Source organism: Phragmites australis, chromosome 2, assembly GCF_958298935.1.
Source record: "Phragmites australis chromosome 2, lpPhrAust1.1, whole genome shotgun sequence".
NCBI lineage: Eukaryota > Viridiplantae > Streptophyta > Magnoliopsida > Poales > Poaceae > Phragmites > Phragmites australis.
This window is the reverse complement of record NC_084922.1, coordinates 19,836,587-19,850,775: the sequence shown is the minus strand read 5'-3', so window position 1 is coordinate 19,850,775 and position 14,189 is coordinate 19,836,587. Positions and strand designations below refer to the sequence as shown.

Genomic DNA, 14,189 nt, shown 5'->3' with positions numbered 1-14,189 from the left:
CTCCATTCAGTGTTTCCATATTTTCATTGAAATGTTCAAGGACCATGGTTTAAAACTTTAGTTGGTCTTTGCAAGTACAGTTTTTCCCATGCAGTGAATTTCCATTTGAAAGTTCTGTGCCCCTGATTGGAAACTCGATTTTCACTGATTTGAAAGTGAAATTTACCAGTTGAAAAGCTCCGAATTTTATCTATTTAAATTTTGAATTTGCCGATCCATAAGGTTGAATCTACCTACCTGGAAGCTCAAAATTATTGATTAGATGTTTCAGTTGGATGATGAGGGCAAGTTCTTTACTGACAACGGAGAACACACAGGTCCGTGGTTGGATTTCTCACAGATGCCCGTCCAATAGCCGCAATTTATATTTTGAAGAAGAGCCTAGCTGAACTCTTCTTGAAATCGGAGTTTTCTTCCTTGGTAAGCTGTGAAAAGTCTGTACTCCGTATCCTCATAAGATACGAGCAACACCCAATAGTGTATAAATATTGGCATAGCACCCCTAATTCACCAAAAAGTTGGACAAAGGAATGTCAAGGTTGGTTACCATGATCATAGTGTGTGTTGTTTCCACTAAATTAAAAAAACTATAGCCGGATCGACTTCAAACATCCTGGAATACTCTGGGCTGTGGGCATGTGCCAATATGCTCGCATCGTATTCCGGTTCAAATACGTCCTTTCGCAGATGAATAGACGAACCCTTGCGGATGCATTGCATATGATCGAATGTGTTATGGCAACCCGTTCTGTCTTACCATGGGCAGTATGACGGTCGGGATGGCCACAACTCAGTACACATATCGCATCTGCTTCAAAGAAAACCTGAGTTCATATCGTTGCAAAAAGAATAAATAGCATAGCCAGACAGCAAACTCAGGAAAACAGGGCATCAGTTGCTGATCTAGAGAGAAATAAAGTATACCATGTTACGAAACAATGAACGGATACATGTCAATGTCCCTGACTCCCAGGGGTCCTTGTTTCTTGGAGAGTTCTAGGCGTATCAACTGGCGAACACTTATATATGCGATATATGATCAACCGTAACGTCCGGAGACATATTCATCTGAAAGCATAAATCAGTATAAATGGGTAATTAGCATGTCAGCATGTTTCGGAGACAAGGATTGGCTCCTATCAACAATTTGGAACACATGCAATAAGGAGAATGTTTCTATATCATGCCAAAACATAGTATTTCAGCCCATTTCACTCTCTTTCACCAAAATCTGTGTTCCACCTTTTCTTCAACAACGGGCAAACAGAAATGCATCCATGATAACCAACGATTACACCCACAGCTTGATTGAAGATTGTCTCGTCGGAATTTCAATCTCAATGAAACTTTGCCAGTTGATCATCTCATAACTGGTAGAAGTAATGATAGCATTTGGGGTAGTCCTCAGCAAGTTCGTAGCATAGCCTCAGTAGAAGCCAGCAAAACCCTCCTTGTACACTTGCTTGATACAGTCAGTTACACCACTGTACCACATAGCACCATGATGATCACAGCTTTGTCCTTGCAATTTGGATCGTACAACCTGCCATCATAAGTCAATATCTGAATGTTTAAAACTTGGACAAAAAACAAAGTGCCTTTTCAAGGGCCTATTACACATCTCCAAAGCATTACTAAAAGAGCCAACCGACCAAAAAATGCTTGCTTCTTCCCTTTAACCCCTTTTAGCAAAAGCCTAAAAGATCCTAGTAAGGAAGTAAAAGAAATCAGCAATTATCCCACCCCCACATTCACTATACCAAAATGGAGGACACATGTCACATACCAAATACAATAGACACAGTGACCGGCTTGAGAAGAGAATAATACGGTATCCAGGTATTTGAAAGGATTGAGAAGGAACAAACTAATGTTCATGGAAAAGGTACTAGGAAATGCATTTTATCAATAAATATACCTCATATGGGTATGTCATTATCGAGGCTGTGACTTCGAACAGATAGCTACTTGTTTAGGGCTGAGATTATCAACTGTAGTATTCTCTGGGAAAAAAAATAGTGTGCACTTACTGGCCATCTGTTAGTTACAGATGATCAATCTTTTATCTATGTTTGCTGTAGTGAGAAAAAATTGTCACCTCTTTTAGCAAAGTATAGCTTCACCTTCTCGCGTGAAACTGGATACCTACGTGAACAACCCCAGCTAGAGAAGCAAGAAGACCACTATCATCATGGAGAAAAGAATCAAGGGCATACTAGGTCAATACATAGTTTCATGAAACAGAGAAAATGAACCGACCTGCGTGATGTGCATTGTAGTTAGATGCAATTTACCTGTACAATCCACAGAGTCCTTATTTTGCAATCCGCTGTAAAGCAGATAAGATGCTCTTGTAACGCACTGAACCAGCTCTCATCCCTTGAGTCTTCAACAGCAAAAATAGGATACAAGAATGGTTAAACATCATCCAAGGCAACACAGATAAGCAAGTGTTAAAGATAACATATGTTCCCTCAAATAAGTGACAGCTCCTAATTCAAGACATGAGCATCAGATTGTCAAGGATCAAATCTGCTTTAATGATAACATATAGAGCGAATCGAAGTTTTGATCATTGCTAAAAAAACATTCAAGTAGTACTCCAAAAATTTAATAGGCTGTTAATGGGTGATTGAGATATCTATCTGGAGATAACACAGGTTACATATATAGGCCAACAACCGATGCTATCCTCCTCAAGATTTATGGAAACTGGATCAAGGGAAGGCACGGTTGGAGGCCAGGCGTGATCTCTGCATGCAGGCCAACAGAAGGCGGCGCATGCAGGCCCTTCTAGGCTAACTAATCCAGGGTTGCTAACACCCCTCCCGCAGTCTAATCGTCGGCCTGAATGACATTTAGACTGGATCGAAACTCGGAGAACACCGAAGTGGGCAATCCTTTGGTGAAGATGTCGGTGAATTGAGAAGTCGTCGGGACATGAACACGAACATCACCGATGGATACTCACTCACGGACGAAGTGGAGGTTGATCTCGACATGTTTCGTACGTTGAGCTGAACGGGGTTCGTGGACAAGTATACAACACTAACGTTGTCGCAATAAACGAGAGTGCTCCTAGTCAGGGGACTGTGAAGCTCCTGCAAAAGCTGACGAAACCAGCACGCCTCTGCAACACCATTGGCCACGACCCTATACTCAGCCTCAGCACTGGATCTGGAGACCGTGTTCTGCCGCTTCGAGGACCAGGAAACCAGATTATTGCCAAGGAACACGGCATAACCCGAGGTGGACTTGCGTGTATCCAAGCAACCTGCCCAGTCAGCGTCGGAGTAGACCACCAGCTCCGAAGGTGTAGAGCGACGAAGAAGGCCATGATCAAGAGTACCACGCAGGTAGCGCAAAATGCGTTTGACGGCTGACAAGTGAGGCTCACGAGGATCATGCATGTGAAGACAAACCTGCTGAACAGCATATGAAAAGTCCGGCCTAGTGAACGTGAGATACTGTAGAGCACCGGCAAGGCTGCGATACTGAGTGGAATCACTAACAGGGTAACCGGCTAGTGCAAACAACTTGGTGTGAGTATCAACTGGGGTACTGCAAGGCTTACAATCAGTCATGCCAGCCCGCTCAAGAACATCAATAGCATACTGGTGCTGAGACAGGAATAGTCCACCAGAACGTCGCTGAACAGAGATGCCCAAAAAATGATGCAGCTCACCAAGATCCTTCATTGAAACTCCGTCTGTAGGGCGGAGATGGTGCTACGAAGGAGGGAGGTGCTAGACGCAGTGAGCACAATATCATCCACATACAGTAACAAGTAAACGGTATCTGATCCCCGACGATAGATGAACAGTGAAGTGTCAGACTTAGCCTCAACAAAACTAAGAGACAATAGGTATGTGGCGAAACGACTGTACCAAGCACGCGGCGCCTGCTTCAGTCCATAGAGAGAGGGACTTGTTAAGGCGACAGACATGATCAGGATGAGCGACATCAACGAAACCAGTGGGCTGACAACAATATACTGTCTCTGTCAATGTGCTGTGCAAAAAGGCGTTCTTGATGTCAAGCTGATGAACAAGCCAATCCTGAGAAAATGCCAGAGAGAGAACTGTGCGGACTGTAGTAGGCTTGACCACGGGGCTGAAAGTCTCGTCATAGTCAACACCCGGCCGCTGTGTGAAACCACGGAGAACCCATCGAGCCTTGTAGCGATCCAAAGTCCCGTCCGTATGAAATTTATGCCGAAAGATTCACTTGCTGGTAACCACGTTCATACCGGACGGGCGGGGAACAAGATCCCACGTGTGGTTCGATAGCAACGCGGCATACTCTTCCTCCATAGCACCACGCCAATTAGGATCGGCAAGGGCACTTCGGTATTTCTTCGAAATAGGAGAGAGCGGTGTGGTGTGAAAAGCTACGGGGTGACGAAATCCGAGCTTCCCCCGAGTCACCATGGAGTGTTGATTCTCCACCGGAGGTATGGGAACCGCGCCCGGTGGAGGCTGTCGGGGGCCAACAGGGGTTGCCGCATGCACAGGCACACGCACCTGCGAAGCTCGCGCCGCAGGTCGCACGGGGCCGTGAACAGCACAGCGTGATTAGACTTTGCTGAAATCCCGGGCGAGCAACACGAGTGGGTCCGCACGTGGCTGCTTGAGCGCAGGCTGCAGTGCCGCGCGTGGTGAGGCTGCCTCCGTGGCCGCGCGTGATGCGGATGGTGCCGCCCCCGGCGCGAGTGAAGTGCGCGTGGGGAGTCCGCTTGGGCCGCACGGGGACCCAGCGAACACAGGTACGAGCGAGTCCATGCTCGCGGGCAGCGGTACCTGGACCTTAGCTGGTGCGGGCGCGACCGGGGTTGCAGCAGCCACAGAGGGCGAGGTTCCTGGCACTGCGGGCTGTTCCACGGCATGGCGTGGTGGTCCTGTAGGAGGTGACCCAGGTGGTCCAATAGGAAGCACTCGAGCCTCAAACTTAGACAAAAAATCAAAGTTATTAGTGGAAGGCTGAGACTGCGACTCGGAAAAGGGGAAGGTCATTTCGTCGAAGATTACATGGCGAGAGATGAGAACTCTATTCGACGAAAGATCAAGACACCGGTAACCTTTATGATTCGAGGAGTAACCAAGAAAGACACACTAAGTGGAACGAGGAGACAGTTTGTGAGAAGCCGGAGTGGTGGGCGGGTAGATTTGTAGCAGGGGCCGACGGCATCACATCGAGGTGGAGGAGAACCAGACAGGGGTGGGCGGGGGCCGAAGGGCAAGGCGGGGGCCGGGTGGAGGGCCAGGCGGGGGCTGGAGGGCAAAGAGGGGGCGAGTGGAGGGCAAGGCGGACACCATAGCGTTGGCATAGCGACGATACACCGACGCCTTAACAACTATGCACTACACAAGATTCAAATTGCCAACCTGCTGGCTTTGCCTCCATGTACACACAAGAGCTCCAAAGTTGGATTTTCCATTGTGTCAATACAGGCTCAAAGTTATATATGTAAAGGTGAAATTAGTGCATGTACATAAATGTGAATTAAAATCTACTAAAAAAAAGAAAATATTGACATTCTAAACTGCGATTGAGCAGACAAACCAGTGAACGAACAAACTAACTGGTTTACTTACCGGACCAGTCTCAATCTGAGGTTGTGAGTAATTACATTAATGGGAACACAAGCGTATTGATGAGCTGATGCATTTGTATATGTATCATGCTGCATTAAGTCCTAAACGTTCATAGGTTCAATAATCCATTCTTCAGTAAGAAAATGATTTACTCATACCTCCACAACTTCAGCTGATAACTACTTCATGTGATCTTTGAAGCTGGAAAAATATTAAATTCTAGTTTCGAGATCCATTATGTATCTTGTTCAGACCTCTCACTAGATGCTATTATGCATTTACTCTAACCCTTTTGAATATACAAAACAAAATGTGGAAGTTGGTCTCAATTCAATCTACCAATTTTTAAAATAAAAATATCCAGACCCAATTGGGCTTAAAGAGAAAATAAAAGGTTTCATTTATGCTGGGACTCAATATAGCCTTTTGATTTGTTACTTAAAAGACACAAGATATTTCTCCTCATCACGCATATTGTTAAGTTGCCTCATGCAAGGTAATCACACATTTTTTCGCTCTCCCAGTCTGACAGATCCGTGATCCTAGACAGAAAACATGCTTTAAAGAAGGTGCCAACCATGCTTTTATTTTTGCAAAGTAGAAACTAGACACTTTGCTGTTGCAAATGTGTCCAGCACGCAGATTCAGAGGTAAAAATCAAATTGATTGCAGTTTATGTTATGGTCCAAGCATGCGAGGGCCCACTACATGCGAAAGAGGTGGCGAGCTCGAAGGCGGCAATAGTAGTTGGCAACTGTGAGATTGTGGGGTTAATCACGGATAAGTATGATTATTTTTCTTTTCCTGAGTACCAAGTTACAGTCTCCATCTAAGTTAGGGGTTGGCTTTCACACTATACAGCAAAAAAAATTATATGCCACTGGAAGGTTTCCAAATCTCTGAAATACCACTCCAAAATAAATATGTTCCCTTACATGCCAATGCCTTTTGAGAACAGTTCCATCCATGCCAATGGCGCCAGCTCTGTTAGGATTTGCTGTGATCAACCCTTTATATTACCAAACCACCCCCTTGTTCCTCCTGCTACAGCTCCTATTTCTCTATCAACATCTCCCTTAGACTAATAATTTATAGAACATTCCAGTTGCCTTGCGCACACCACCTCCCAGTGTGCCTCCACCATCTCTCCCCATGCTTGATTTTGTTGCACCCAGTTCCTCCATTAGTCTTCACCCACGTACAGCACTCCCCACCCCAAAAAAAAATCTCCGCAAGTGAACGCAGCCACATCTCCCTCTCTCCTCATTGTTGCCACCATCTCCTCCCAATGTTTTTATATCCTACTCCCCTTCATTGCACCGTGTTATGACATTACACATCATCAAAGCTCATACGGAAAGGTGCACGTAATCGTTGCTATTGCTAAGACAACAGAAGAGGAGAGACCAAATGCAAATGAGCCTGGGCAAACTCAAGTGTCTTGGTAGGTTGGCACCACAAGGCCCTCTCTGCAAACCCCCTTGTGCTGGTTAAAGCTGTCCAAATGGGCCATGCTTATTGGGCCGACTTGAGGACCGCCACTCACAACACAGGCCAAGCACGGCACGGCATGAGCCCACTGGTGCCTGGGCTGAGTGCGTGGCACGGCATGCCGTCATTACACGGCACGACTAAGCCTGGCCGGCAAGAGCTTGGCACGGCTGGCCCGGCCAGGCACAACATGGTAGCGGCCTAGCTCGACTGCTCGGGCACGCCGAGGCCCGGTCTACCCAGCACGCTCGAGTTGGCCAAGAGCCATTGCGCGTGGGGCTGGCCTAGCGAGGCACGGTCGACACGGGTAGCCTGGCCGGGCATGAGGGCATGACCGGGTTAATGGGTTGAATGGGCATCACTAGACCCGTTTAACCTGTTATCCGTTTATTTTACATTTTGTAGCCGTTTTGTGACCATTTGGGCTTCAAAAAATTCGATTTTTTTTGCAAAAATCACCATTTTCACCTATAAATAGAGAACCACCATTCCCTTCCATTCCACACCAGCAACAATATTTGCTCTCTTGTTTTCTCCTCTCATTCTTGTCTCAAAGTTCCTGAGAATTTGCAATAATTTGGCATAATTAGTTTGAATTGTTGCCAAAAATCCGAGAAATTTCAACACCCTCATCCTCCTGTGTTGAAGAAATCTTGATGATGTTTTGTATCGTTGTTCTTTCTTGTTTCTTCCATTCTTTGTTTGTTATTTGATTATTTCTAACTCCTAATATTTGAATTCTTTGTAGTACCATTCAATATTAACCATGGACGCCAATGCTCATGATCATGATAATACATTCATTCATCATGATTTTTTTCTTCAAGGACTCGAAGGGGCCACGGATCTAACGGTGAACCTCTAGCACCACCTCCATCATCAGGCTCTACAAGTCATAAACGTTAGCAAGCACCGGCTCTAAAAGATCAAGAGCCGGTAAGAATTCCAAAGTTTGGCAATAATTCGAAAGGATCTACAGAGATGAAGACGGGGTAAGTGTCAAGTATGCTAGGTGTTATATTTGCAAAAATGAATTATCTGCAAAGTCTTCAGGTGGAATGGGACACTTGATAAGGCACGCCAAAACTTGTAAGCGAAAGAGTGGAGCAGTCATGAAGCAGACGGTGCTGTAGTACAACCCCGACGGCTCTGTTCGTCATTGGGAGTATGATTCCGCCAATATTCGAAAAGAGCTATGCCGCTTCATTGCAAGAGGATTTGAAGATTACATTAAGCAATCTCATAATTCTAGGTTCACACATATTTCTAGATAAACAACAATTAGGGATATAGTAAAAATACTACAATGCATGTTATAGTAAGCTTAAAGAAATGTTATTAACATGTACTTCTTCAGTTGCTTTGACCTCAGACATATGGGCAGGTAAACTAGAGAGGATTGTCTTAGTGTGGTTGCATATTTTGTTAATAATGATTGGAAACTGAAAAAGAGAATAATAGATTTCTGGTTGATTGACAATACACATACTAGTAAAATAGTGCTGAAAAAATATCTCAAATAGTGGAAGACTTTGAGTTCACAAATAAAATATTTTCTATCACTTTAGATAATACCGGTGCAAACTCTTGAGCTATAGATATTCTTACTCCGTTGTTTAGTACACATGCTCAATCTTTTTTGTTACATCAACGTTGTGCTTGTCGTATTATCAATCTGATATTAAAATCCAGTTTGAAGAGGTTGTCATAATACTTAGATGATTTTTGTACTGCAATAAATTTAGTGAACTCTAGCCAACGAATTGCAGCATATAAGCAGTATTGTGTTGCAGTAGGTGTGCATCCACGTAAGTTTGTTGTGGACATGCTGATAAGATGGAACTCTCTTTTCTTGATGCTAAAAAATATTATACTATATAAAAGTACTTTTGGTGTGTTTATTCATACACACTACCATTAGCATAGGGGTCAAACTTTATAGCGGAGTTCGCCTGCAAGGACCTCCACTAGCACCCACAACAAGTAAGAAGACAATATGGAGAAAAAATATTTGGTAAAGGTTCTTTATCCTCTTCGTCATGAACGTTTACCAATGCCAGAATTCCAATATTCGAATGGGAGCTAACAATCTTCATCGATAGCGACGTTATCAGCCACAGACAAGAAAATTTCAACAAACTGCAATGGTGGCATGAGCACAAGACATTATACAATGCTTTCACTGTTAGCATGAGATTTGTTAACGGTCCCTGTATCTACAGTTTCTTCAGAGACTACCTTCAGTCTTATCGGAAGGAATCGAAGAGAGAAGAAGTATTAAGTGAGATGGTAAAAATACTCACCATAGTAAAAGACTGGAAGCAAGCTAAAGCGTGAATGCAACACACTGCAGAGAACACAAGCTTTAAGATTCATTGAGAAATTAGTATCTCGATGTTGATGTGTAATTTCTAATTTTTTGAGCTAGGTTGTACTCTTTTTTCCTTCGCTAAAAAGGTTTTTAACGAGACAACCTATCAATAAAGCTTATTTTTAGAATTAATTATGTATCCCTATTATTTTTGATTTTTTGATTTTTGATTTTTGATTTTTCTTTATTTTTTCCGAAAGCGACCCGCCACCCACCTCTCGTCTTGGTCTATAAATAGCCACCATCCCAGCCACCCACCTCTTGTCTTGGTCTATAAATAGCCACCATCCCAAACTCCCACTGATCGTATCGGTAACTCGTCTCTGCTTTAGTCCTTTTCTACTTGCTTGGGCACAAATCAATTTCATAATTCCATTCATGGATCAAGACGCTGAAAACTCACATGCATGGTCATCAGTATGACAACATTTTGAAAAGTGTAATATATGCAGCCTTGAATTAAGTGTCAGGTCTACAAGTGGAACGGCGCACTTGAGGAAGTATATTACATCTTGCAAGAAAAAAAATCTAGAGTATCTACTGGAACCATGTAATTTTCGAAGCATAGATTGTACCCTTTTTTTCCTTCTAATAGAAAGGTTTTTTACCGAGACAACCAATCAATAAATCTCATTTTTTATTTTTTCAAGTTGGCCGTGCCGCCATGCCGCAATCGTGCCCGGACCGGCCTGGCACGGCACGGTGCATGACGGACTGCGCCGTGGGCCGAGGGTGCGGCATGTGGGCCGACACGGCCCGTTACACTACATGGGCCTATCGGGTCGGGCCATAGCTGAGCCAATCCGACAGGCCCATCTGGATACCTCTGGTCCTGGTAATAGCTTCTTAGCTTCTACACCCTTATTGCACTATTTTGACTTGAGGAAGCTTGTGTTTTTCTCAAAACTCCCCAAATAGTGCATTCGTTGTGATATTTCCCTTTGCATTAGAGCTGCTGAATCTGTTTAAGGATGATAGGGTCGGGGCTCACATGTCAATGACACATTGGATGGTATTTCTCAACTTGGTGATCATTTCAAGGGTACAAAGATATTCCCTAAAAGAGAATTAGCTGCAGAACCATAAAACCTCAAGAAGTGGTATGCCATGCTTTTAAAGATAAATATCATCTATAGAAAACATAGACAAATATGACTAATACAATATAGCATACTTGTAGCCTTGTCTTCACAACCTATAATGGATTTGTTGCAGTAGCTGTTGCAATTCCAGCACATGAAGCAGCGAGAACATTACCTTGGACAGACAGCTCAGCGTTTTTACCATCTGCATAATGAACAAGTATTGTTAGGAGTAGGTACAGAGTTTGCTCCATGATTCTGTCATCTACATTGACAAAAACAGAACACTTTATGTTGACAACAATTAATAAAAAATTGGTAGCGAGTTTGCAGTTTAATAAAGTTAGCCACACAAATTATACACCACCATATCATACATCATTATGAACAGGCTGAGGCCACTGCAGCTGTAGAAATAACTTAGGACTTCCAAAAAGCAATGAAGGTTTGTTCTATGCTGGGCGCAACTGTGTTTGTTCCGGTGAGCACCTGCGTCGGTTACTTTGGCGGGTTCTGTTTGGGGACAGCCCTATGTGCTGCGTTGGTAAACTCGAAAGTATTTTTGTTGTTTTTAGCTCGTTTTCCTGTAATTTGAATGATGGGACATATTGTAATTTCATTGCCTTTGAGTAATGAAATTCGGGGATGACCCGTTCTGGAAAAAACTCCAAAAGACACTGCAGCAGCAATTAGATTCCATAGAAGATGGATAAGATTTAGCGCCTTACACCTTCCTTAAGATTTATGCTATGATTTTGGCCGTGACCAAAAGTGAAAAACCCTATATTATATCCAAATATGTTTTGGCAATTTATCACTTTGTAGGCTTCGTGTGCCTCATCTAGCACCATTCAACATACTATAGCTACGCTAGTTATCTAATTGGGAGTTTTGAGTTTTGACAACCTTTTCCTCCATTTCCAGCCCAGTTCTGCTGTTCCAAAACATGCCCTGAACTCCTGATCCCCCTTCTCCCCACACAAATCTAATCGACCTCTCCTTAATGCAGTGCGTACTACTGCCCTCTAGCAATCTGCAGAAGTATGGGCATGATCCAACTGGTTTCTAGCCTCATGTAGATTGCAAAGGCTACCTTCCACATCTAGGAGGAATCCTCTATTTCCATGTTCCTCCGACAACAAACTGTGAGAGCCTATCTCAGTTAATGCAACGGGCGTACCGGAACCAGCCACTTCCCAAATCTCTTATGCAACCAGGCAGCAAAAGGCACAAATGGAGAACACAGCACACAACAAAGGTAGAAGAGGAATCATGCGTGAGCCGAGCTAACTTACCAGGCGGCGCAGTGCCAGAGGAGAGGCTGGAAGGGAGGCCGTACACCTGCAGCCGCGTCTTGATCACGTCCAGTGGGCACAGCACCGTCGCTGAGATCACCCCTGCACCACCACCCACCACACCAGAAATAGAAGGAATCAGAACCCAAAAAACACCCCCGACAACCACAGCAGCAAGACTGAACCCGACGCGAGAGGGGAGCAGGATTATTACCTACCGAGCCGCCGGCGACGGCGTTGCAGGCCGCCTCCCGGACCTTTTCCCGCGCGCCGCCGCGGGGGCGGCCGCCCCCCGACATCGCGGGCGCCTCAGAAACCGGGACTCGAGAATAGAAGGAGCCTGTTTCTCCGAGTCCGCCTTGGGAAACGGCTGCTAGAAAACGCGGAACCGGCAGCGTCGCTCCTCGGTCCTTCGGCGGAACAGCCGGCGGGCCGGATCGGGGCGGCGGGCGAGGGGTGCTGCAGCCGCTCAGCCGCTCGCTCGCCGCGCGGTTGGATGCTTAATGCTTCGCTCGCTGGTTGCGGTAGGTAACGGAGAGGGAGCCCGCGAGGGTCTACGGGGTGGTGCGGCGGCGGCCGGCGGGGGCGGATGGCCTTTTTGGTTTGGATCCTGGTGATCGGTCGGATGGGGTCGATACTAAGGCCCGCAAAATAATGTAATGCTCGAATTTGCTCTCTAACAAATATAGTATCCAGCGCTATAGTACTGAAAAGAGAAAATCGACTACTTCAAATTTACTGAAACAATGTAGCAACCCTAATACTATTTATAGGGTTGATTGTAGTTCCAAAGGAAAGAGAAAAGTAATATAAGGTAGGAAATATGGTAGCTGATGAAGATAAAAAAATGAAAAGTACTGTAATAGTGTTATAGATGATGAATTTTTAGAGTATCTGCTGGAGATGGCGTAAGTACCGATACTCGGGTGTCGCACTAGGTATTTCTTCAGTAGCATATGGGATTAGCTTCGATTAAATTAGAATATACATGTGTACGAATTTAATGATACTGTATGTTCCTGCGTATCGAAGGTCTCGTGTTTTCCAATCCCCTAAATAGTGTATGTATGATGTGGATGCGTGTGCATATGTATGATGTGAGTGTGAAGTATGTATTGTGTGTGTCCTCGTTGTACTTTAAAAAACAAATGCAAATAATTGTATTTCCACTTCAAAAAACTGTAAACATTGCCCCAGCACCCACGTTCTCCACGAAGACGCTCGGCCCCAGCAACCTCACCTCAGTGTGTGGGACTTCAACAGCATCTACCTTGCGGCCTCATCGAGTTCTGCTCCAATGTGCGCGTAGTGTATGGGTGGCCTGTGACCAGTGCGGTTGGGTTTAGCGACGAACGATGGAGATCTTGGTGGGTGGTTGAACCAGATTGATGACGACGCGGCTCTTGAGCGCTGTAGCGGGTGGTGTCACCTAGGAGTACCTGCTCGAGGCATTGCGGGGCACACACATGGTGGAGGGCTTGCTGATCATCATCTATTGTTCGCGTGATCTGCTTCCTAATCATCATCAAGTCACTTTTTACATCATCACGGTCTACTTACTCTACGCCTATTCCATCATCTGCTACATCATCATCACAACGGCATTTGCATCTCACGCTGCCAATAGGTATATTCACTGTTATTCGTTATGTTTAGCATACCTATTTTTTCTGCTTTTGTCTCAGAATATATTAAAAAGATATATGTATATGATAGATTCTTGCAGTATGGTGATGTTAGTAGATATGTTCTTGTTCATGTTATATTTAAGAATTAAATTAAATCTGAAAGTGCTATTATATCCAATAATATAAAAACCTTATTGTAGGCATTTTGATTTAACGATGCCTAGTTTTGCTGATCCACTGAGACCAGACAAATTTACTGGTGTGCACTTTAAGAGATGGCAGGTCAAAACTACTTTATGGCTTACTACTAGGTTGCGTCTGGTAGGTTGAAGGAACTCTTTCGTCTGATGAGGAGAAGAAGCTTGAAGAAGCCAACACGGCCTTTGTATGATATGCTCTTAGCGCTCTTGTCGATCGTCTCCGTGATGTATACATACACATAAAGGACACAAATGAGTAGTGGGATATATGTGTCAGATGTAGGTAGTGAACTATATGTCATGGAACAGTATCATGATTACAAGATGTCGATAATCGGTCAATAGTCGGGTAGGCTTATAAGATTCAGTGCATTGTAAATGAACTTGAAATTCTGAAGTGTGTATTACCCGATAAGTTTGTGGCTGAGGGCATCATTGCCAAATTGCCTTCCTCGTGGAGGAGTTTTGCCATTGCTCTAAAACACAAAGAGATAAGAAATCTCTTTAGAGAGTCTTATTGCATCTCTT

The 14,189-nt window shown here is 44.4% G+C and overlaps 1 protein-coding gene across 7 annotated transcripts; it reads right to left on the bottom strand.

The window, feature by feature from the left end:
• Positions 1-1,063: 1,063 nt before the first annotated feature.
• On the bottom strand, positions 1,064-12,483 carry LOC133902212 (nicotinamide adenine dinucleotide transporter 1, chloroplastic-like). 7 transcript variants are annotated; one of them, XM_062343815.1, is made up of 7 exons: positions 12,048-12,483; positions 11,834-11,935; positions 10,714-10,743; positions 2,295-2,386; positions 2,099-2,183; positions 1,919-2,003; positions 1,064-1,543 (listed from the first exon to the last, which is right to left on the bottom strand). In XM_062343815.1, exons 1-6 carry the CDS (start codon positions 12,130-12,132, stop codon positions 1,936-1,938), a joined length of 462 nt encoding a protein of 153 aa, XP_062199799.1. In that variant the 5' UTR covers positions 12,133-12,483; the 3' UTR covers positions 1,064-1,543; positions 1,919-1,935. The 7 variants fall into 7 exon arrangements, with proteins under 7 accessions (XP_062199799.1, XP_062199823.1, XP_062199837.1 ...); XM_062343823.1 differs by having other exon boundaries at positions 1,457-1,563; XM_062343831.1 differs by having other exon boundaries at positions 1,476-1,543; positions 1,919-2,029.
• Positions 12,484-14,189: the final 1,706 nt, after the last annotated feature.